This window comes from Colias philodice, chromosome 11 (genome assembly GCF_061535455.1).
Source record: "Colias philodice isolate Cphi_HAF_F1 chromosome 11, ilColPhil1 Martin Lab GWU primary, whole genome shotgun sequence".
In the NCBI taxonomy this organism is placed as follows: Eukaryota; Metazoa; Arthropoda; class Insecta; order Lepidoptera; family Pieridae; genus Colias; species Colias philodice.
In genome coordinates this window covers 6906950-6931967 of record NC_143096.1, presented here as the reverse complement: position 1 = coordinate 6931967, position 25018 = coordinate 6906950, and the positions used below count along the sequence as shown (strand labels likewise).

Below are 25018 nucleotides of genomic sequence, written 5' to 3'. Positions count from 1 at the left end.
TTTTCTAATAAGCCCTTATGTAGATTTCGTCGAGCGTCGATATAAATTTGAAAAAAAAAAAACACAAAATATATTTCTTCTACCAGTTTAATACAGAAGCTAGTATTATACAATTTTAAACTTTAATCTTTACATTATTATTTATAAAACAGATACATACATTGTCTAATAAGTAAATAGCATTAACTAATATTTACAAAAGTCATAAAACAACTATACATTTTATTAAATTAAAAATAATTTAATAGTGGGTAAAGTGGACAGAAAACTGTTCAAAATTCATTCTTTTTAAACTTTTTACTTGTTTCAGTCACTAAATCTTCAAGTTTATTAATTCTTCTTGCTTTAAGAAATGAGTTCTCACTTTCACTAACACTCTGACGAACACAATTTACATTGGATACATTCTGATTATGTACACCATGTTTTTTATCACCCATAGTTTTATTCTTATTAACTATTAAAGTATTTTGAATGTCTTTAACCAAATCACTAGAGTGCAATTTTATTGTTATTTGATTTTCATTATCACCCTTTTTTATAAATTCTGGTTTAAATTGAACCACAGATCTATTTTCGGAGTCGCTCGAAAGCCTTATTGTCTTTCTTAAATGAATTGTATCTGATGAATCAGCAAAGTTCCTCTTTAACAAAATATCTCCAGTAGGCATTTGTTTTAAAAAAGTTAATGTAGGGCCTTCTGAGTTTCTTGTTTCAATTTTTTGTTCTTTACTTGACCCTCCCTTTTCACTTTCAGGACCATCTTCTTGTTGCTCTTCATTTTCAATCAATTTACCTGAATGAATAACAACAGATGTAAAATTGAACCAAATATATATATGTGTACTACAAACATTAATGTTATGCAATAATAATAATTATCTATATCTTACCATTTAAAGTAGGGAATGTGATATCAGGTAATGTTAAATGCGAATCTGGATTGTATGTGTGCATTAAGGATTTTAGCAGATTTGAGATTTCTTCTCGTTTCCTCGTTACAACAATTTCATCAAACCAATTTGCCAATTGTTTTATGGGTAAAGCATAATCCAATATTGGATCCTGCAAAAGAATAAAAGCAATTTAAGTCCATATTCCTCCAAACAAAAGTATTTCAGAATTATAAATAAAAAAATCTCCATATACCTTAAAAAAATGTTCAACATATTGTAAAAGATATAAACCACAATCCGTGAAGTTATTTTGTTGGGGAATTTTAGGACAGCTACCTTTAATATTTTCTTTATTAAAAACTTTTTGTTTTGACACCTGAAAAAGACGAAAAGGCATTAAAATTTATCTTATTATATAATCTATACTATACTAATATTATAAAGCTGAAGAGTTTGTTTGTTTGAATGCGCTAATCTCAGAAACTACTGGTCTGATTTGAAAAATTCTTTCGGTGTTAGATAGCCCATTTATCGAGGAAAGCTATAGGCTATATATCATCACGCTAAGACCAACAGGAGCTGAGCAATGCGGGTGAAACCGCGGGACACAACTAGTATTAAGTATAATAATATACAATATAATATAATGCAAGATAATATTATAATACCTTTGCTTGATATTCACAAGTCAGGTAATCGCGCAAAGTAGCCACAACCCTTGATCTTGAAGCTCCAGCTAGTGAATCAAAAATTAAAATACAGGGGCTGAAAACAAACATTACATTTATATTATGATTATGTCTAACAAAATAAAATTATAATAACAACTAAAATATATATAGTAATAAACATACTGTTTTATCGGTTCATTCTTTCTAACAACAGGTAGATCTGGTTTCTTTTCCACCGTTTTTTCTGCTTCCTCTTCATCTGAATCACACTGCATGTCTAAGTCACTTTCCTGAAAAATTGAAATAATTTAATATATTATTAGGATTATTATAAATTATTCATTTTAAATATTTACTATTTCTTTTCCTATCTACTGTGTCAGTATTTATTGAAAGGAAACACTTCACAAATTTCAAGTTACCAAAACTTTCTAACTATATTGATAATAAATAATCTATTTTCTTATAGATTCAACTTGGTACTCTATGATGAATTAACAATTTAAAAATCAGATACACAAATAAGTGCACTGTAGCTACTAAAAGCTACTAAAATTATTGATCTCGAGTTTTCAAAGATAATAGTAACTTTCTAGCACTTACATCTCCCTCAGCCTCATCTCGCTCACTTAAATTATCCGAGTCACAATTTAAAGTCAGTTGTTCCTGTTTTACTAGAGGTGTAATTGTTGTGTTTCCTATCTGCATAGATGATTTACGTTCTGCAAAATGATAATAAAACAATTAAGCTTCATATTTACATAACACTGTTAGCTAAATATATCATTATACATGACAAATTTCTCACCTTTTCGCCTTATCGCTTGTGGAGCTACAATCCTATTATCAATCATACTACGACAACCATCTAAACTAGGAAAGCATATGATGGCCACAAACCAATGGCAGTTTTCATTTATAGGAACTACAATGAAGTCTTTCTCAAAAATATTCACATTCTTTGTCCACGTTTTGACTCTGGCATGTCGTTTTTGTGCTGCTGACAAACTGCTGTCCCATTCATGTGGATTTGAACTTCTATTTACTTTGCTTGGTTTTGTTGTTAATCTTTTATAAAAGAAAGTACTAAAAATATGAGTCTTTTCTCTCTGACTGGTGGTTAATACATCATGAACTAAGTGTTTTAAGTAGAAATCAATTATAACATCATTTAAGAATTGATCTTGGGCTAAACACATATAGTCTTCTGTATTTATAGGAATACCACCTTTACCTGGAGGATATATTAAAATTTGTCTGATCTCAGCTGGATTTGAACTGAAAATATCATGAATATTAGTAACCTTGCAAGCAATTCATATGAAAACAATAAAAATACAGCAAATCTTTAAATTATATACACCTTTTCCCGCCAGACAAATTGGAGGCACTTGCAGATCTTGTTGTCATTTTTGAAATATTATTACTTTCTTGTGGACAAGTTCGCACTAGAATCTCATTAGCTTCTTTTGCGTTCAACTCATCCATAACCTTGCCAAATAATTTTTTCATAGCAGCCTTAGTGTCATCGGTAATAACATTGGGTAATAAGGTTATCCTTTTGTAGGGGTCTATCTTTGACATTGGATTGTAATATGGACCTGGAGTATAAAAATACATATAAATACATTTAGCCACTCATTCCTTTATTATTTCAGTAAACTATTGTCATTGCATACATTTTAGGTTTAGAGACATTTATTTCAAAGAATTTTACAATTCACTTATTCTAAAGTTTCACAGTATTTTACAAAGTTGTACACCTTGACAAAAAAAATTAAAAAATTTGCGGGTGAGTGGAGATTATTTTGTGCAATAATATCGTCTTATGACGGTATGGCTGTGTTCGTGAGGAATGTTAACACGGATATAAAGCAACTAAATGTGACATCGATTGCATGAACTAAAATAAATATTAATTGTAAGTTTATTTAAAAATTAGAGTAAATAGTAATTTAGTGTTGACTTAGCTATTTAAAGTAATTTAATTAATACAATCTTGTTTTAAATTTATTTTGGTTATGTAATATTGGGCAAATTATGACACAGGATAATTTGGATTACTTACCTAGATCCTCCACCATATCCAACATTTTTCTTATATAAGCCCCACATTTGCTTTTAGTATATAGAAAAATAACTGGTAGTCCTTTTCCAAAATGTATCAATATCCGGACTACTTCTTTCAATTGTATTTGGAGAGCTACTTCTTTCGATTCATTTTTCAATGAAGGAGCTACAATCTTTATACCCCTAGATGATATGTAAACCTTTTCTTTAGGTGTATATCTATATGAGCCGATTCTTATAGTCCTACAGTTTAGAGAAGCCACAATGCCTGATACATTTTGACTGATTTCTTCCCTGCTTTCATCTGTAACAAAAATAAAATAATGGATTATCTGTTGTTGATTTTACATATTGATATAATATACATACAGGATACCCGCAGAATTCTGACAATAGTTTTGCAGGGCAGTGTCGGGGTATCAAATTTGTCGGATTATGAGTGTTCCCTATAGTGGGGATGTTTATAAGCAAAAGCATAATGTAATTTGACATATTACAGACTTAATGATAAGATAAGATGTTATAGGTTAGTATTTTTCAGAAGTAGGTACAAATCATTATATATGTGTATGTGTATTAAAACAATATCTTCAAGTAGAGCACAGTAGTGACGGCTCATTATTTTTGTACATGTTGTACATTGTTCAATAATGCATTATCGGTGGAAAATTTGTCAAAAAACAGGTATTCAATCATAATAGACATGTCGGATTACAGGAGGCAACAGATAGGCCAGGGGCCAGAGTAATGCGGGTCTACTGTATATTGTTTTAAAATATACTACTATACATATTTGACTGAATCCCTAAGATATAGATGTGTCACGGCTAAATACAAAACACATACATAAATATCAGAAAAGTCAACATTTATGAAATATGTATTACATTTTTATTGAAAGTAAAAAAAATATTTCACATCTGTAATAAATGTAATATATAAATTATAAGATAAGCATCAAATGGGATTATTTTTTTTGCCCTCATATTCAAAATTTTAAGAAAATTTGGAGTATTGTGATCTGATAACAATTTAACCATATAACTTGCGCTAGCTTTCCGCCCGTGGCTTCGCCCGCGCAGTCAAAGAAAAACCCGCATAGTTCCCGTTCCCGTGGGATTTCTGTGATAAAACCTATCCTATGTCCCAGGGTAAAAAGTAGCCTATGTCCTTTCTCGGGTATCAAAATATCTCTATACCAAATTTCATGCAAATTGATTCAGTAGTTAAGGCGTGATTGAGTAACAGACAGACAGTCAGAGTTACTTTCGCATTTATAATATTAGTATGGATAAGATTAAATAATAATAAATCCAGATTTATACCAAATCCCAAATCCCACATATGTGCAATTGAACAGTGTAGATACAATTATAATTTAAAGAATTCCTAGTTATTAATTAAACTATTACATCTTATATAGAATTATCCAGATTTTCTCATGGTACGTATACGAGCTCATACTTTATAGGTTAAATGGCGGTTGGCAACAATTTCTCTACGAATTGTAGTCATGTTCTAATGGTAGAGTTTTAAAACAAAAAATACGGATAAATACTTCATGATAAAATGCTATAATGTTATTTTACTTAAAAATGCGTTGTTTATTGATTTTTGCATTTGCTTTTTATTTCAAAAACATATTTGTTCGTTGATCACAATATTGCATACCTTTATTACTACGACGATTTTTATTATACATCTTCATTAGATTCTATTGAGACTTGATTGATACTTATTTTATCATCACAAAGTCGTTTTACACTATTTTACAACATGTACGCACTTTTCAACATATCAAGTAAAATTTGACAGCTGCACACTGCCCGGCATGACAGTTTATTCATTTATTTAATCTAGTGACTAGTGTTGAGCAGCTTTTTCACAGATTAAAAATTTTATCGCTACAAAGTGACTGGCGTCTAGGAAGTCTATGGTTTAAATAAAGAATAGTTCACACTATGTATCGTAAAACAATTACCAGGAAACGTGTTACAACTTTTTAAATAAAAAAAAATTATAAGGAATGAAATTTGGTCGCCCCTCAAAGCTCTTTTTTTTTTCATGTTTCTTGATGTGGTTATTAGAATTTCTATTTAGGGAGAACGGAACAAAAAACATAGGGCGCATTCAGAAAGAAAGCTTGAAACTTATAAGCGCTTATAAACGCTTATCGGCGCTTATCAGCGCTGGTAACACGAGCAGGAAAATATATGAACATGCGCCGATAAGCGCTGATCGGCGCCGACAAGTTCCAACAAGTTTCAACAAACTTGTCGGCGCCGATCAGCGCTTATCGGCGCATGTTCATATATTTTCCTGCGCGGGTTACCAGCGCTGATAAGCGCTTATAAGTTTCAAGCTTTCTTTCTGAATACGCCCATAGAAATATTTCAGTATACATTTTGTCACTTCAATTTAGAGATTTATCTCATACTCTATGGTGACCGGTTATGACATCATAGTAGGTACCTTTATCATTTATGCCGCGTCCATTTGAATTTCCTAGCCATTTTTTTTAATTTTAATTTTTTTTTTTTATTCAAAACAATGATTCGAATTTCATACATATTATCCCTACCCCTTGAGAAAAAAAAATAAAAAAATATAGTTATCGGTTCTTAAACTAGATCTGTGTGAAAATGCTAAGTATGTGTAAAGCATGTGGGTGACGTTTTTAAGTAGAATCGCTACAATAAAGTTAAAGTCTCATGCCGTGACTGAGAAACATCGTAAAAAGATAATACATAATACAGTGGACATGTGTTTCATTTTTAACTAGATTTCCGCCCGCGGCTTCGCCCGCGTTTGCAAAGGAAAACCCGCATAGTTCCCGTTCCCGTGGGATTTCCGGGATAAAAACCTATCCTATGTGTTAATCTCTATATGTGTGCTAAATTTCATTGTAATCGGTTCAGTAGTTTTTACGTGAAAGAGTAACAAACATCCATACATCCATACATCCTTACAAACTTTCGCCTTTATAATATATATTAGAAATTAGATTTTTATGTGTTTTATTTGCAATATTTCCATATGAAACTTAGTAATGAAGCAAGCATTTTGGTATAATTGAGTGTTCTATTTAGTATTTTTGACGTGACAACGTCTAGGCGCGGGACATATACAAGCGGCGCGGCGCGCATCGGGCGCACTGCGGGCGCGCTTCCAGCGCGCATCGGGCACGCTGCCGGCGTGCATCGGGCGCGCTATTGGCATTTTGTATGAAATAATTTTGGAAAGGCGGCGCAACCGTGGCACAACCGTGGCGTGCCGTCTCGACGCCTGTCCAAAATTTTTTCATACAAAATGTATAAGAAGGACGTGGTGCAAAACAGATTCAAGAGCCGCGCCCGCGCCGCTTGTGTTTGACCCGCGCCTTATAATTCGATATAGTCGGCTGCACGCACGAAAAAACATGACTCATGCGGCGTTACCTCGCTCTGAGGCGTTCCATGTAAGACTTGAAGTGCAAGCGAGAGCGCGGAAAGAGCGACAAAGAAGCACAATCGGACGTTGTCACGTTCAACTATCGTCAGTAAACCGACTTTACAGACAACCAATTTTTTTAGTAGATTTTAAAGATTCCGTTGGTAGGTTTATAAAATTAGAAACGGTCACACTGGCCATTAGCCATTACTAGGCTTCACTCAATGTTTACGCGATACTCCGTCCGTCTTTTTTTTAGGTCCATGATTATTACAATAAAAAATGTTCATGTCGGCAGATTCTTCACAGCATAGTATTATACCCCAGCCACACGACTCGACGAGTGGTATGGGAAGTGACGAGGGAAGTAGGCAGGGACATAGTGTGGCCACGTTACTCGTCATGCCACTCGTCGTGCTCATCGTCCTGCTCACTGCTCCCTATTTTGTCGGCTTTTGCGCGCGAGTCAAAGGACCGGCAATACGAGTGCGAATTAGGGATGGGCGTCATGGAATCAACAGACTAGTTAAATTAACCGTCTATATGTACACTCAACGATTCGACTAGTCCATCGCTCACCAATGCACAAGTTGAATTCAACGGCTAAACAGTCTTATTGATAAGAATAAATTCTTTCCTTCGAAGTTTTTAAAAAAAATATATTTTTGGTTTACAATACCAATGTTTTGAATTTAAACTATAAAAACAAAACGATAATAAGTTTTTTAGTAATACTTTCTTTAGGGAGTATAATTTTTGTAAGAAAGCTTAAACATTTATTAATTGTTTTATTGAGATTAGAATTTATTGTTTTAAGATTTTATTTAATAATAGTTATTTATTTTACACATGGACTAGTCGAAGATTTTAACTAGTTGAACGACTAGTTGATGAACGACATTTAACGATCTAGTCTCGTTGATGAAAAATACGTCGACGACCCATCCCTAGTGAAGAGCGTCGCGATTAATCGCGCGAGTAGAGCAGTGTGTGGCCAGACGGCAATATCGAGGCGAGCGGCAGCGCGATGAGCAGGACGAGGAGCAGGACGAGTAGCAGGACGAGTAGCATAGTGTGGCTGGGATATAAAACACAGTTGCATTCTACTATTTGTTTGTTCCTATGTATTTTTAGATCTTTAAAAGTAGGTATGCATCGGATTTCGATGCGGTTTTTAAACAGAGTGAGTCTCTAGTCGCAGGCGGAAAGCTAGTTGTTGATTATATACACAAGCTGTTTAATAAGTACGCTTTCTTTAAAATATACCCACCTGCTTAATAAAGCAGGGTGCTACAATAGTAGCTAAGTAGCACCATGCTAAATTAACATATTTCGGCGGTTCAGTATCAATATTCAATATATTTTTATTCAGTATGTATCCAGTAATGAAAACAGGATACTAGGGAACTATTTTACTGGACATTGTTAGATTAAAATAAATACCTATGTCGAATGCGTTGGTTGAATAGTTTCCTTTAGAAGTTCATTCATTTGACAAACAATTTAATGAAATAGTTTTTATTACTTCTATGACGTTATTTTCTACGGCAACCCTATTAGTGTTTAGTCATAATTATGTTTCTGTTTATATCCGTTATAAGTGAACAATAAGATGCACCGAGTATTGGTGATTGTCGATGTACACCGTAACTGCTCTGAATTTACTTATTTAATTTACTTGAATGAGAAATACAGCAGTGAATAAAAAGGATCAATAGCGACCATTCACCAATTACTTTAATGAAAGATCTCAGTCATCAGTCCATCTTTAAATAAACTGCATTTCGGATAGTCACGGCAACATTATTATTTATTATAAAAAAATGTTTTACTTTTTTCTGTTTCTTGGTTTCAATAAAATTTAAATTAATAATAACCCACAAACAATTTACTATGACCATTAAATTCACAAAGTAAAAGGAAAGGTTAAGTATTTTATTTAGAGGAATGCTATGAAATGCATACAAATGTATGGTTTGAAAATCTCTATTTGCCTTTGAAAATAAGATATCAATAAAAATACACTTACCATCCATATTATCAAATCGAATGCCGCTATCTGGTGTTTCACCTTCTATTTCACTTAGTGATGGTTCCTTCATGGTTGCCGACTGTTCCATCTGGTTAATAATACACACTGTTGTATTAATATTTCAGTATTATTGTGTCATAAAATTATAATGAAAAGTTAAATTATCCTTCAATGTTTGATATAATTTTTTTATAGTGATATGAAGGAAATTGATATAAAAAGTAGTATTTATTACCTGATTACTTAACATAGAACTATTCGAGTCTTCTTCATCAGAACTTAATGTTAATATAACCGGTTCAGGATCAGGCTGTTTTCCTCTTGGCTTTCTTACTCTTCCCGGCTTTTTCTCTTGTACAATCTATTTAAAATATTCGCAATAATCAGTAAAAAGAAAATTAAGTCAACTAATTATATTGTATATGATCCTGGAAGCCTTTGGTCAGATATTAAAAAAAGATAGTCAGATATTAACATCTACTGTACAATTTGAGTGCATAGAATCTATGTATAATGTCAGCCAAATACATATTACACAAATACAATATGTATTCATATACATATGCTATAAAATGGTCTATTCATGAGGCGCCTGAGTTAACTTACCATTAAAAAAATGTATTGAAACCAACTTTCCACACAACCTATTTATTTTTTAAAATTATATTGCATGTTAATTTTGAATACTCACAGTTTTATTATTAAATGTTTTGATGGAAGTTTTTAGCAGGTTCAGCTTAATGCTGTCACTGCATGTTCTGAAAGAAAATATTAATTTGAAATAATGTGGATACTGTGTGCATATTTACAACACAAATACTTTTTTGTGTAGTATATTACATTTGTTTTTCTAGGTGAGGTTTTTCAGCTTCTTTCTTCTTTTGTTCTACGTTTTTACTTGCTAATGGAACACTTTTCGGTTCTTCTGTGAAAACTCGTTTACACCTGTAACAATAATATACATTTATTTAAGGAATCATCTTCGATAAAAAGAGTAAAAATCAATAAAATAATTTAGATAAAAAATTACACTAATCATCAGATCATATTGACAATTGGGTTTGTTTTAAAAATATTGCACGCCTCACTACGCCAAGCGTGTGTATTTACAATTATTTCTTTAGATTACGTCTGATACGACAAAAGTGTCATGAGTAATATTTTACGTAAAAGTCCTTAAATGAATATACCAAGAAGCTTATATCTAATACACTGGAGATTTCAGTATGAACATTAACTTGTAACAAGAAAATATGACGTTGAATGACGCCTGTATGTTTTTTATCCCTTTCACACCTAACTTGGCAAGTTGGTCATATTTTCTTGTTACAAGTTGATGTTCATACTGAAATCTCCAGTGTATTACATATAAGCTTCTTGGAATATACAAACCGTTGACAGCGACTAAAATCGAAGCCAGTGTAACCACAAGACTTGCATACTGCTAGTTTCCCATCTACAAAACGCGGCGGAGGTGATTTAGGCGACTCAGGACTATTGTTAGCTGCAAAAAAGTATATTATGTACATTGTATATTTAATATTTATCTAATTTAAATTATCATATTATTGACAAATTACATTATATCTTAGAAAAACTAATAATAAAATGCTTTTAAGATGAATTTAGAAACTAAACTATTCTATAATAAGTTATTCTATAATAACATACAAGTATCAGGACCGGGTCCTTTCTCTGGTGTGGACATTTCACTATTTTGAGATTGTGTTGTCACATTAGGCGAACTTCTACTGCTAATATCACCCACTAACATCTGCAATATATAAGATTATTAGTAACTTTATCGCGAAAAAACGATTATTCTCAGTAATGGTTCTACATACCGGATGGTTCTCTACCATTTCTTCTATTCTTGTTGTAGAACCTACTGATACAAAATAATCAATTTCACTACTGGTATTTTGCATACACTGTATATGAGTATCTTCCGTAAAGGGTACATTAACCTGGAACAAAATCTGTTATAAACAATTTTGATTGAATCATTGAAGATTTTAATAAAATATCAACTACATAATGTTATGGTGTTAAATGTGTTAGTTTGAAATTTTATTAATTTTAAAAAGAGGATTTTTCTTTTTGTTAATAATACATAATATTGTTAAAATACCTTATAATTGAATACAATGAATATAAAATGATAAGTACCTGTTCCAAAACTTCTTGAAGTGTACAGCTTTCCTTTGGCAGTGTAAAAGTAATTAGTCTTTGCTCTCCATTTTGGAGAAATATTAACATTTTTGCAGATTGGGGCTCTGCGGATTGTTCAGATGGACCACCAGTTTCATTGTTTTCTGTATGAATAAAAAAAATAATTTCCGCTACAGTTATAGATCTTTTCTCAGAATTTAATAACGAAATAATACAATAGATTTGGTACAGAAAGCATAAAATCTTATATATCATAATTTGTTTAATTGGAAACAAAATATCACAAAAAAAACTAATTGTATCCACTTACCGGAGTGAGGAGCTTGTGGTTGTGTCTGCATTGGTGGTACTCTTTGCACTGGTCTTTGTTGTTCCTTACTTTTAACTAATGTCTGTCGGCCAGTATCCCTGAAATAGTATAATTTAATAATGTTGTATAGCTAGACAAAAGGCTCTAATGCTTATAAAAAAGTATTTTTAACTATACTTTATTAAAAGGTATCCGAAAATGGACACAAGTAATAGAATCATATTTAGAAACCGTCATGGTTTTGCCATAGCAGACCATTGTCTGTGGAAAACTTTGTAGCATTGCTTTTAAGTGTCTAACAAGTAACAACTTGTTGCCCTTAAATTCAAATTAAGTTTCAATCAATAAGTGTTATGATAAGGAAAACATTTACCTGGGTTGCTGCTGCTGTTGTTGAAGTTGTTGCTGATGCAAATGTTGCGACATAACTCGCGACGTCTGTTGCGACATAGCGCGCGACGTCTGTATCCGCCTGAACTCAGCCAAAGTAATCCTTTGTCCGTTCGATAACGTGAAAAACTGCCGTTCTTCATCAGGATTATCTTGTTCCATCAACAATTGGGCTATAGTTTGGGGTTGGTGTGGTGTTTGTTGCACGTGAGAGTTTTCGTACACTATCTGATTCTGTGGAAAGTTATGTTGGGGCACATAATTTATCTGATGCTGTGTAACTCCAGAGTTCATAGACGCAGGCGGCACTGTACTCGGTCCCTGTCGCAGAGGCGGAGGCGTGTGGAACTGTTGCGACGTATTCATATTCTCACTGACGATAGATTTCTGAACTATCGCCGCTGTAATACTTTCTTCGAGATCATCCATATCATTGGCGTTATTGGGTTGAACGACAACTTTCTTCACTTGTTGTTGTATCTGTTGCAACTGCTGGTTAGGTGGGTGTTGCTGTGCAACATTTAAGGTATTTTGTTGAGGTAGTGGCCCATTATTTTGGCTTGATTGTGCTGTGTGAATTGAGATAGGCGACTGATTGATACATTGCGTGACAATAGTACCCTGTGGAGTGATGATACGTGCTTGTTGACCATGTTGATTTTGATTAAGTAAAATTTGTTGTTGCTGCAAATAATAATGAATGTTACGTATTTTTTAATATGTGAACACATTTTTTTGAATGGTGGAAGATATAAACTTACTTGTTGTGTAAGTTTGAGTTGATTTAAATGTTGTTGTTGTTGCTGTTGCACTTGTTGACCAAGAATGTGTTGTGCTAACTGGTGATGCTGTTGTTGTTGCTGTTGCTGCTGTTGTTGCTGCTGCTGTTGTGGTTGCTGTAAGAATATCTTCGTGATTATCAGAACAATATCTGCAAGTGTTCTATATACGATGTATGGTAAAAGTGACAAACTTTAAAGTGAAATATTAAGCAAGTATGTAATTGAATAATTTTAGAAATGAAAGCCTCTTATATGCAACTAAAATCGAGTTGCAGTCAGCTTATTTATTAATAAGCGTGTAACCTAACTTTAAAAAGACTTTTTTTATAAAAATAAGATAACCTCTGAAAAACGCATCAAACATGTCAGAAATAATTTAACTATGGAGGAAAGAAATAAAGAAGTAATTCCTCCATTGGAAGAAGGAAGTTCATTGACCAGTCTCCGCGACAGGCCGGCCGGCAACGCCCCGAACGATGTATTTGTGACAGTCAAAACTCGCTACCGTTCACTTATGACTTCTAAAATCAGTCAAAAACTAATTTAACTGACGCCTGTAGGCAAAAACGTTGTCTTGCAGACAAAAGTGATTTTGACCGGCAACGAGTTAACTAGCTAGCAGCTCCCTCAGATATTTATTTATAAAGGTAACAATGTTCAATACATAAAGGTAACAATGTAACATTAAATAAAGGCGCAAAGGGCAGCCTGATCACTGTGTAGTGACCTTTGCCAGGCAACCACGGGGCGAAAGGTAACAAAATAAAAAAGACGTGTGGCACTCGGGGACTGCCGCGGTAAAGCTATTGTATGCTATGCCTTCAAGCCACACCTCCGCGCCCGTCGGAGTGGGGAGCGTGAGGTTTTTCGTTACGGAATTTCTGGATTCGGTCCCCGCGCTCAAGGCCCGCGATAGAAGCTATGCAATAGCTTAAAACATTTATAGATGTGACTATATCACTTAACGACAAAACACTCACCTGAACCTGCAGCAGCGGCGTCCTGGGCCTCGGCGGGCGTTGCTGTCCGTGCGCCGCGTGCGGGTTGAGCACGCGCGGGGAGCTCGGCCGGGCCGCGCGCGCCCGCACCGCGCCCGCGCCCGCCGGCCCGGGGGACGGCGACTGCGACTACACACACATTATAATATATCAAATCCTATAAATTTATAGAGAACTAGCTTTCCGCCCGCGGCTTCGCCCGCGTTTTCAAAGAAAAACCCGTTCCCGTGGGATTTCCGGGACAAAACCTATCCTATGTGTTAATCCAAGTTACCCTCTATATGTGTGCTCAATTTCATTGTAATCGGTTCTGTAGTATTTGCGTGAAAGAGTAACAAACATCCATACATACAAACTTTCGCCTTTATAATAGTACTAGCGACCCGCCCCGGCTTCGCACGGGTGCAATGCTGATACTGAATACACTATAGAAAAACTGTGAACGTTGTATATAAAAACATAGCGGCCCGCTCCGGCTTCGCACGGGTATAAAATAGATAGCCGGGCGGCCGGCCGGTGCCGCCGCAAACGCTACGTCCCGCAATTTTTAAATCTGTAATATCTTCTAAAATATTCATTGAAATCATACGGTGTAAAGGGCCACATAGATCTATATTAAATGCACAATGTATTCAAGGTATTTAATTGGTTAAGGATTAATGCTGTATTGGGTAAAATCGCATCGATAATTAGCCATTATTTGTCGTAAAAAGTAAATGACAAAAAAAAGTTATTGTGGGTTATCCATAAGAGATAGACATATACCATCGCGGAATTTTCTGTAGACCTTTTCAATGTGTATAATACTTAGTACATTATTTTGATAAAACTCGTAGGGTTCAGCCTGCGTTTGCAATGTAAGCGGAAAAAATGTAATTTTTTACGACATCACATTAGAAACCTCAAAAATATCAGTACTTCTCCACTATTTTATGGATGTTTTTATACATATAAACCTTCCTCTTGAATCACTCTATCTATTAAAAAAAACCGCATCAAAATCCGTTGCGTAGTTTCAAAGATTTAAGCGTACAAAGGGACATAGGGACATAGGGACATAGGGACAGGGAAAGCGACTTTGTTTTATACTATGTAGTGATTAGGACTAGCTTTCCGCCCGCGGCTTCAGTTCAGTCAAAGAAAAACCCGCATAGTTCCCGTTCCCGTGGGATTTCCGTGATAAAACTTATCCTATGTCCCGGTGTAAAAAGTAGCCTATGTCCTTTCTCGGGTATCAAATTATCTCTATACCAAATTTCATGCAAATTGGTTCAGTAGTGAAGGCGTGATTGAGTAACAGACAGACAGAGTTACTTTCGCATTTATAATATTAGTATGGATAGTAAAAAATCGATCATGAGGCGGGACGGGGCGGACACTTGACCAACTCAGCCACCCGTGACCCGCCAGAGCGATCGAATTTATTCCATTCTTTCAGTTTTATTTGTTTTTATGTGTATTTATGTGTCTAAGTGAATATTATAAACGCGAAAATTTGTAATAATGCAAAAACAGCTGGTAGGAGCTGTATGAAATTTGGTATAGACGTCCTTAATAATATTAATAAATAGTCCTTAATAATATTAATAATAGTAATTTGTCTTTTTTAAATTCAATTAAATGTCATCATTTAAAGATTGCGCTAATCATCCAAACAATTAGCAGATTCAACCAGATGACTTTGACACATACACTACAGTTAAAAAAGCTGTATGCCTTCAATATTGTTAAGTTCTATAAAATATCCGCGGTTTCAAAACCAGAAGCTGCTTGTATTCATTTGCTTAAATCTGTTTGTTGATATTTCTATTTAAAGATATTTATATTGATTTCCAACTGCATATTGTGAATATAGTTTTTATTCTTGAAGTATGCTATAATATAAATTATGTAAATACATATAACAATTAATTACTGAATGCTTTTAAATTTCAGTAAAGTAAAGAAAAGAGAAATTAAATATACCAGACACAAGAGTATGAAATAATATTTTATAAATAAAACAGGTAATCAATACCCTATTTCAGCAATTCTTTATCAAATAAAACCTAAGGAAAACTGTCTAAAATACATTTATATATTTTAGATTCATTATAAATTTGCAACTATTAGAAATCAAACTGTAGGAAATTAGGCACAACCGAAACAATAAATTATGACACCCATAGTTATTCCTTCTGATCTTACCTGTTGTAATATTTGAGGATTGAGAAGTCTAGCGGGCACTTGCAACGGTGGCGGTGTCATCGTTGCCCGTAAGGGTGGCCGTCTTGGTCGAACGGTCCTTACCGGAGTGCGCACTAAAGTCACCCCACTTTGGTTGTTTAGTGCTTGATTCAACAGCCGCGGTTGAGCTTGTCGCGGGTTTCCCTGAAATCAAATGTATATAGAGGTTTTATTTTTTGATACTCTAATAAAACTAATAAATTATCTGAATCATTTGAAGCATTACACTCAAAACTCAAACTCAAACATTTATTTATTCAATTAGACTTCTTCTAGAAGCACTTTTGAAACGTCATCAGGTACATATTTTTAACATTTACCACCGATTCGGAAAGCAGTATCTACGGAGAAGAATCGACAAGAAACTCCATAGTTGCTCGTTTTAATCATGTTAGTTTTACAATTTTACAAATCACATAAGTAATTATATTTTATAACATGCAGTTTAAAATGAAAAAAAAATGTTTGCATTGAGCTTGAAGCCCTTAACTGATAAAACTATATAATAAAATTGTTCCATACTTACAGCTTGATTAATGTATGCTGTTTGCATTACAACTTGTTGATGCTGAATCTGTTGAGTCTGCATGTGTTGTTGATGTTGTTGTTGTTGCTGTTGTTGAAGTTGGTGTTGCAACTGTTGCTGTTGCAACTGTTGGAATTGGATCTGTTGCTGGTGTTGTTGAAGCTGTTGCAAGAGCTGTGGTGATGCCCTTGCCAACTGTGGCTGCTGTTGATTTTGCTAAAATGTTACATGTCTCATCAAAAAAACCACAATCTTAATATATATAAATCTCGTGTCACAATGTTTGTCCTCAATGGACTCCTAAACCACCTAACCGATTATAATAAAATTCGCACACCATGTGCAGTTCGATCCAACTTGAGAGATAGGATAGTTTAAACATGTAGGTACCACGTGCGAAGCCGGGGCGGACTGCTAGTAGATTATATTTAATTGTCAGTTTTCGTTGATATTATACTTAGATAGATATTTCCAAGAATTATGGTTTATTATTTAATAGCTTTAGACTACCTTTACTTATGAACAAGAACAAAACGATGTGCATCCTATTCATACAAATAATATGCAGTGCATTGATCTGCTTGATTAGAGTGGTTTTTACGCGAAGACACTGTCTTCTGAGATACAGGCAATAATTAATAACCTAGTTTGGAGGGGAGAGCATTGTAATTACATTATTGGCAAGTTGTGTACTAGTAGTGAATATATATATATATTTATAAAACAATAATAATTAATTAAGTAGGAGATTTTACAAATAAAAATAAAATTGATTCACTTTCACAAAAACCTACTTCACTCTCACATAATACAAGGAATTTCATGCTTTGAAACTCAATTTATTAAAAATTGTAATTTGGTTACATTTAAAACGAAATTAACTAAATAGTTGAATGTATGCTAATATTATTATAACATACATTTTGTGGGGGTCCATGTTGAGGGGTCGGTGGCGGAGGCGGTGGTGGGGGCGGCGGTTGAGGCGGTGGCTGCTGACCCGGATGTAACACCGACGGCGACGAAAGTACATGCACGGGGCTCACCATCTACAGGGTACACATATTTTAGTAAATAACCAAGTAATTAGCGTCATTTTATACTCTAATGTTGTACTCAGTAGTTTGGAGTACTTTTTGTGGTGGGAATAGACTGAGCTATATGTGGAATGTATCTCCCAAAATTGTAGGGAAATATAGGTGCAAACTAGGGATAAATGATTTAACTGGCTTTAGTCCTAAAACACTAGTTGATCAAGATCCAGTTATTTAGACCCAAAAGACAACAAATGGACAATTTTATAAGCATCAAGTGTGGGTTTTATTAAAAATATAATGAAAGGTTAGTGATCCCAAGTAAAACGAGACATGTAAGCTACAAGATATTCTACACCTATAAAAGCAAATAAAAATATTGTAAACCTTCTCCCACTTATGTTCATAAATGGTTTTTGTTGAAATGTAAAAAGGATTATTTAAGCACATTAGTGTGCATTAATGAAGACTTTGATCTCCTAATCTCTTCACAAAAGACTTATTGCCACATGTAGCAATAATGTTCTACCAGCAACATTTATTTTTTAGTAATCCTGTTGTTCTTTCCTTGTTTGAAGTTTTGTGTCAGTGTTTTTAGACATACAAATCCAGAACCAATAGCATGAGGAGACACTTTTTTCATTTAGTTCTCATGTTTTTATCAGTAATTGTAGATAGGGGAGACATATTGTAATACCCATTTCAAAATTTATTATTGGATACCCATAACAACTATAATATATTAAATTAAAATGGTCCTACAGTGTTTGGACATAGTTCGTGACAAATGGCGATGTGTCAAGCCAAATTTTATATACATACAGCAATAATTCTTAAATATAACCATTAACCATACCCATTTTATTAGTAGTGGTACATTCTGATTATTTTTTTATGATAATCTACTAATTAGAAATAAGCTCCAACGTGCACATAACATAAGGAGTTAATTTCAAGTTATTAGTAATTATTATATTACAGTAATATATAACAGAAAACCTGTAATATGTTTAATATTAATAATTTACTTTTTGTTTATTATTTTTAGTAATAACATTATCGGCAAGTTGTGTACTAGTTGTGAATATATTTATAAAACAATAATAATTAATTAAGTAGGAGATTTTACAAATAAAAATAAAATTGATTCACTTTCACAAAAACCTACTTCACTCTCACATAATACAAGGAATTTCATGCTTTGAAACTCAATTTATTAAAAATTGACATTTTGGTTACATTTAAAACCAAATTTCAAAATGAGAAACTAAATTAAATGCCAATTTAAGAACCAATATATATAAATAAAATATAGCTTAACCAATTTTGTAAATGAAAGCAATTAGAACAAAGTATAGTGGTATAAAATTTATGTACACATGCCAAATAAGATTTTGAGCAAATCTTACAGTCATACAGTTATTAGCTATAACTATTTCGTTTTATAAACATACATGTTGTAGACGCTGGGAAGATGACTGTTGCATCAATGATGCATCAATAATCTGTGGGGCTTGATGCAACACAACCTGAGAGTCTACAGGTAAATCAGAAGTGTAGTACACCTAAAATAAATGTTTCTTAGAGACACAACTCTAAACCATATAGTACACAATGTATGTCGACCTGTTTTAAGAATTACTTTATGCAATGCAGTTTGCATAAATATGTCATCATAATTATTACAATTAAAAAAAAGAATCACTTACCTGATGTCTAAGCAATGTCTGTTGTTGATGTGTCTGTTGGGACTGTTGCTGTGATTGTTGTTGTTGAAAATCAGGTCGGTTGGGCTGCGGGGGAGGTTGGTCATGTCTAATGATATATTGCTGCTGATATTGTAAGCCATCTCCAACAACTAATTGAGGCTGAACTTGAACACCTTCACTAACTATGATATCATTTGGTTGATCTGCTTGTTGAACTACCACCTTTCAATAAACACAAGTTTTGTCAATTAATTTTCTCATGGCTCATTTGATTGGAAATAATTTCACTGTATAATTAATGTGTACATACTTGTTGTGGTGCATACTGCTGATCATCTTGATTAACTACTATTCTGCCATCTAAACATATATTAGGGCAGTATCTTTGTAAATCTTCTAGAGTCAATGAATGTCCTTGGCCAACAGCTATTTGATAATATTGAGCCATGGCAAACAATTAACCTGAAATATATCCTCTGTTTAAAAAGTGTCTAAAGATTTTAAAGCGATAAATAAACTCAATTCACGCAATCTGCACTAACAGTACTGTAAAATAGTATGAACGTTGAATATACGTGAGGCCCGATCAAACTTATTGACGTAATTATTTCACAAATTATTATCATTGTTTACGAAATCAATAAATATAGAAAGATTTCTATATATTTCTAAGTAGAGCATTTAAACACTAAATTACAATATGATGATTGAAGTTCTGACGAGCAACTGTTTCTTTGACAGATCTCATATACACCCTGAATCTACGTACAACAAGTAACAACAGCAGGATTGACTCCGTGGAGCAAGCGAATATTTTAACTATGGCGACAAATATAATTTCACTTTTCGATACAGTATATATTTGTGAAAAACACTATCAACATTTAACAGGAACAAGCTCTTCATTTATTTTGAAAAACACCTTTAAAAGCGCACTAATCATGGAAATGAATGGCTTCGATTCTTATACTCCAACCTAAATAAGCTCCAACTGAACTGTTTACCACCTCACTTAGTTTACGTTTTACTTCTGTCTTACCAATTTTTACTGAGGACATTTTAAATGCCATACATTTACGATAAAAGTTAACTTTTAACATCAAAATGTAAAAAAATTAACTCAAACGCCAAACCTAGAAGCAATTTACATTATGGCGTGTGTGTCACTTTGAACAAATGTATTATTTTCTTTTTATTTAAATGTTGCCTGAATTTCGGAATTTAGCAATAGACAATAGCACTGATTTCAAGCTGATTTCAAGTAGAACAAAAGTAAAAAATAAAATTAGTTCAAAGTATGTACGTACATCATTTAAATGAAAAAATAATTCGTACATTATTCCTCAAATATTAATGTTAATTCGTTTATTGCAAATTATTATAAATGAAATAAAAGTTAAAACATTATTTTCGGATTTAATACGGAAGTAAATTTATTAAATCTTAAATCCCTTCCAGACGACACAATTTAATCAGCCGATTTGATTGCCGATTGAATCGGGCCCAATTTGATCGTCTATCCACACGTACACAATTAATTCGCCAATTTTAGTTCTGCTCCGTTGCCGTTACTGACTGGACTTTTATTTTGCAACATGTCTCTTAGTAAAAAACAAAAATTGGGGCTGATTTTGGCTGTAACTACAAATTTAGAAGAAAGAAAAAGAAAAAGGATATGGAGCAAAGAATTGTTGCTTAAAAGAAATCGCCCAAGTCATATAAATATTGTTATAGAACTGGACAGTGTCGATTTCACAAATTTTATGCGGATGGACCATGACACTTTTAATGAATTATTATCTCTAGTAAGCCCATACATTACTAAACAAGACACTGTTATGAGAAAAGTCGTTAGTCCTGAGGAGAGATTAATAGTAACGCTTAAATATCTAGCTTACTAGATTACAAGTAAAAATTGGCCAATTAGCGTCCACACCACCCAATTTGATCGGGCAATCCCAAGGCAATCGCAAATCGGCCGATCCCGACCACCCAATGACCTTGAATTTCATATTTCCGTCTAGACGACCCAATTTGATTGCCAATCTAGTCAAATCGGACGAAAAATTGTGTCGTCTGGAAGGGGTTTTAGTTACTTTTTAAATATGTACTGAAAATAAAACCCCTTCCAGACGACACAATTTTTCGTCCAATTTGACTAGATTGGCAATCAAATTGGGTCGTCTAGACGGAAATATGAAATTCAAGGTCATTGGGTGGTCGGGATCGGCCGATTTGCGATTGCCTTGGGATTGCCCGATCAAATTGGGTGGTGTGGACGCTAATTGGCCAATCTCTTCCTGATGCTAGATATTTAAGCGTTACTATTAATCTCTCCTCAGGACTAACGGCTTCTCTCATAACAGTGTCTTGTTTAGTAATGTATGGGCTTACTAGAGATAATCCTACTACTATTATAAAGGCGAAAGTTTGTAAGTATGGATGTATGGATGTTTGTTACTCTTTCACGCAAATACTACTGAACCGATTACAATGAAATTTACCACACATATAGAGGGTAACTTGGATTAACACATAGGATAGGTTTTATCCCGGAAATCCCACGGGAACGGGAACTATGCGGGTTTTCCTTTGAAAGCGCGGGCGAAGCCGCGGGCGGAAATCTAGTAAATGGTCCATCCGCATAAAATTTGTGAAACCGACACTGTCCAGTTCTCTAACAATATTTATATGACTTAGGCAATTTCTTTTAAGCAACCATTCTTTGCTCCATATCCTTTTTATTTTTATTTCTTCTAAATTTGTAGTTACAGCCAATATCAGCCCCAATTTTTGTTTTTTACTAAGAGGCATGTTGCAAAAAAAAAAGTCCAGTCAGTAACAGCAACGGAGAAGAACTAAAATTGGCGATTTAATTGTGTACGTGTGGATAGACGATCAAATTGGGACCGATTCAATCGGCAATCAAATCGGCTGATTAAATTGTGTCGTCTGGAAGGGGTTTAAGATGTCCAACCCTTAGAGCGTTTTCACATTATCCGATCCGATATCGGATATCGGAAGCCGATAGCCGATATCCGATATCGGAGGGAAGTAAAATGTATGAAATATGTACCTGTCTTTCACATTGTCCGGTCCGATATCGGATATCGGAGCCGACACCGATATTCCCAGTGGCTATCGGACGATAATGTTCAGTGTTGCCAACTCAATTTTCGAAAAGGCAGTATACCAACAGCAAAAAAGCACTAGTTTGTGTATTTTCAGTCTTCTAAGGCGCTCAATCTTTAAAAAAATTCTTTGCTTTTAACCTAAAACCCTTTCTATTAAAAGAAACCTTTTTTTATTAAGAAAACACACATTTAAGTATTTATAGGCATTTAAAATACGATTTATACGACAGGTATTTTTATTTGCCGTATTAAAATATACGGCAATTGGCTGAACTGAAGTAAACAAAAATATATTGCGTTCTTAAATTCAAATATCTATCTTCGAAAACATTAGTGTCTATCATCTTTATTTTATCTCATTCTGCCTCGCTCCTCCTCCTACTCGGATGTTGGTTGTGCTGTTTATTGTATTGTTGTCATTGAGTGCTTTGTTTTTAACCGACTTCAAAAAAAGGAGGAGATTTCACACCGATTTTATCTTTATTTTGAATTTACAACAAAGAATACAAAGTTTGAAAACTCTTAAATCTAAAATAATTGCTTATAACAATAAAATAATTTATGTATCTTTACTTACAGGAAATTACAACAATCATATTACAAATATATTTGAACGAGTTACAATATTATTTTAGGATATTACAGTGTAATAAGAAAAAGAAAAGAAAATGTGAACAAAGATTGTATCACTTAATAAATTTATCAAAGGTACTACATGAACTTTTATAAATGTATGTAGTGAAAAAAATGACTAAATGACTAGGTACGTCTTGCTAAAAATACATTTAATAGATTTTGAAAGGTATTTACATACTAATATGTATTACTAAAACTATTAACTAATACAAGGTAGAAGTAGGTATTGATATAAATTTATTTAATTTATAATGTGTATATTATGTTATACAAATGACCGATATCAAAACTATTTAGTAAATAGCATATCTAAATAATATTATGCTGTAATTTGTGATATCAAATCTTTTTTTACATTTTACTTTTCTTTTTTGAAGTTGTTTTTCTTTATCGTAGTTATTTTTAATGTACATGTACAACTTATGATATAACATTTGATTTTTTTTAATTATACCTTTTTTTATCAACTGGCAATTGAGTTCAGTTTTCTCTAAAAATTTCTGGCAACACTCATGATGATATCGGAACGATTTTATCGGACAATGTGAAAGGGCAAATTGTATCCGATATCGGATATCGGCTATCGGCGTCCGATATCCGATATCGGATCGGGTAATGTGAAAACGCTCTTACGATAAATTACTGGATTTTAACAACACATATTATATTATTTTTCATAAAATTGCATTATGATGGCCATGAATCCATGATCGTCACCATAACTTTTTATTTAAAAATAATATTCTAGCAGGAGTCCCCCGTAGTTATTGATAGTAACGAAACGTATAATAATAAATAATATTAAACAATTATTATAATATCATCATTCTATAGTAGACTTTAAGCTAAAATATGTTTTTTTTTTCTATGCATTTTTCCATTGCTAGCTCCTATTCGCTAAATTTCGTATAAATATTTAGCACAGGCGCGAGCGTACAAAAAATTTCATTTTTAGTGCGAGGTTGTAAAATGTAATAAATACATTAAAAAATCCAAAAAACATTCCTTTTTTGGTTTACATAATATTTTATCAGTCACGTATCAGTGAATAATGTCATTTAATTATGAGCCTAGCCGCTTAACTTAACAACTAAATAAGCTATGAAATTAATTGTAATTTGAATATTTGTAAATGACACTTTCAAAACGTTTTCATAATTAAGATTTAATCTCTAATTAGTCTTCGTTTTCATTATTCTAGGAATAAGGTATATTTTCTGCTACGGCCACACTACCTTACCGTCTACCGGGCTGTTACCGCAATAATTATGGCAATAAATTACCGTCTAAATTACTGCATGAACTGGTGTGGTTACACTAGAGTTTACCTAGATATGTCGGTAATTATTGGCATTTACCGCAGCAAAAAAATATTAGTTAATAATTAATATATAATATGGTTTCTGTAATAATTCATCAAGGATTCTTTCGTTTTCAAAAGGATTTTTTCTTTTTGAAATCATCTATTGTACTTGTGAAATGATAAATTTTGTTTGATCCGACGCCACGCATCATTGTGTACATTGCGATATTTATAGTTCTTCTGTCGGATATCCCAAAGAGAAGAATTCCAAGAATTCCAAAAATTAGCGCCATCGAGCGCTTTTTCATTTGACCACTCCATGTCGGTCGATACGTGCGTCGCCGGTGAGCTCATATTACTCTGTGGCTCATATTGCACACTGGACAAACGGTAGTGTGTAAGTGTGGCCGCAAACCCAATAATTACCGCGGTAATCTTCTTTGATGTGCGAAAGAATACCGCCGCCGGAGCTATTGCCTACCGCCATTTGTCATATTGATTGGCATTGTAGAATTATGGCCATAAGTCGTGGTTACACCTAGGTGTTGTTAAAGTTGTGGCAATAATTATTGGCATATCACGGTAGTGTGGCCGTAGTACAGTATATTTTCATGTTGTGGTTCATGCACAGCAAAATCAAAAGACTCGTGTCTATACGGTCTACAAATTATGAAAAAATAAACTAATCAGAAATCTGAATTTC

General features: G+C 33.6%; 1 protein-coding gene across 5 annotated transcripts; it reads right to left on the bottom strand.

Annotated features, from left to right (window-relative positions):
* Window positions 1-69: 69 nt before the first annotated feature.
* Window positions 70-20409, bottom strand: LOC149484703 (uncharacterized). Of its 5 annotated transcripts, none has more exons than XM_089700912.1 (28): window positions 20282-20409; window positions 19553-19704; window positions 19243-19464; window positions 18988-19098; window positions 17423-17548; window positions 16503-16718; window positions 15938-16120; window positions 13727-13879; window positions 12732-12866; window positions 11954-12654; window positions 11581-11678; window positions 11268-11413; window positions 10943-11077; window positions 10770-10872; window positions 10491-10602; window positions 9939-10043; window positions 9790-9856; window positions 9334-9459; window positions 9096-9186; window positions 3636-3941; window positions 2931-3168; window positions 2376-2845; window positions 2171-2289; window positions 1751-1857; window positions 1565-1661; window positions 1150-1272; window positions 894-1065; window positions 70-796 (listed from the first exon to the last, which is right to left on the bottom strand). In XM_089700912.1, the coding sequence occupies exons 2-28, from the start codon at window positions 19688-19690 to the stop codon at window positions 273-275; spliced, it is 5124 nt and encodes a 1707-aa protein (XP_089557038.1). In that variant the 5' UTR covers window positions 19691-19704; window positions 20282-20409; the 3' UTR covers window positions 70-272. The 5 variants fall into 5 exon arrangements, with proteins under 5 accessions (XP_089557038.1, XP_089557041.1, XP_089557040.1 ...); XM_089700915.1 differs by having other exon boundaries at window positions 10943-11065; XM_089700914.1 differs by having other exon boundaries at window positions 13733-13879.
* Window positions 20410-25018: the final 4609 nt, after the last annotated feature.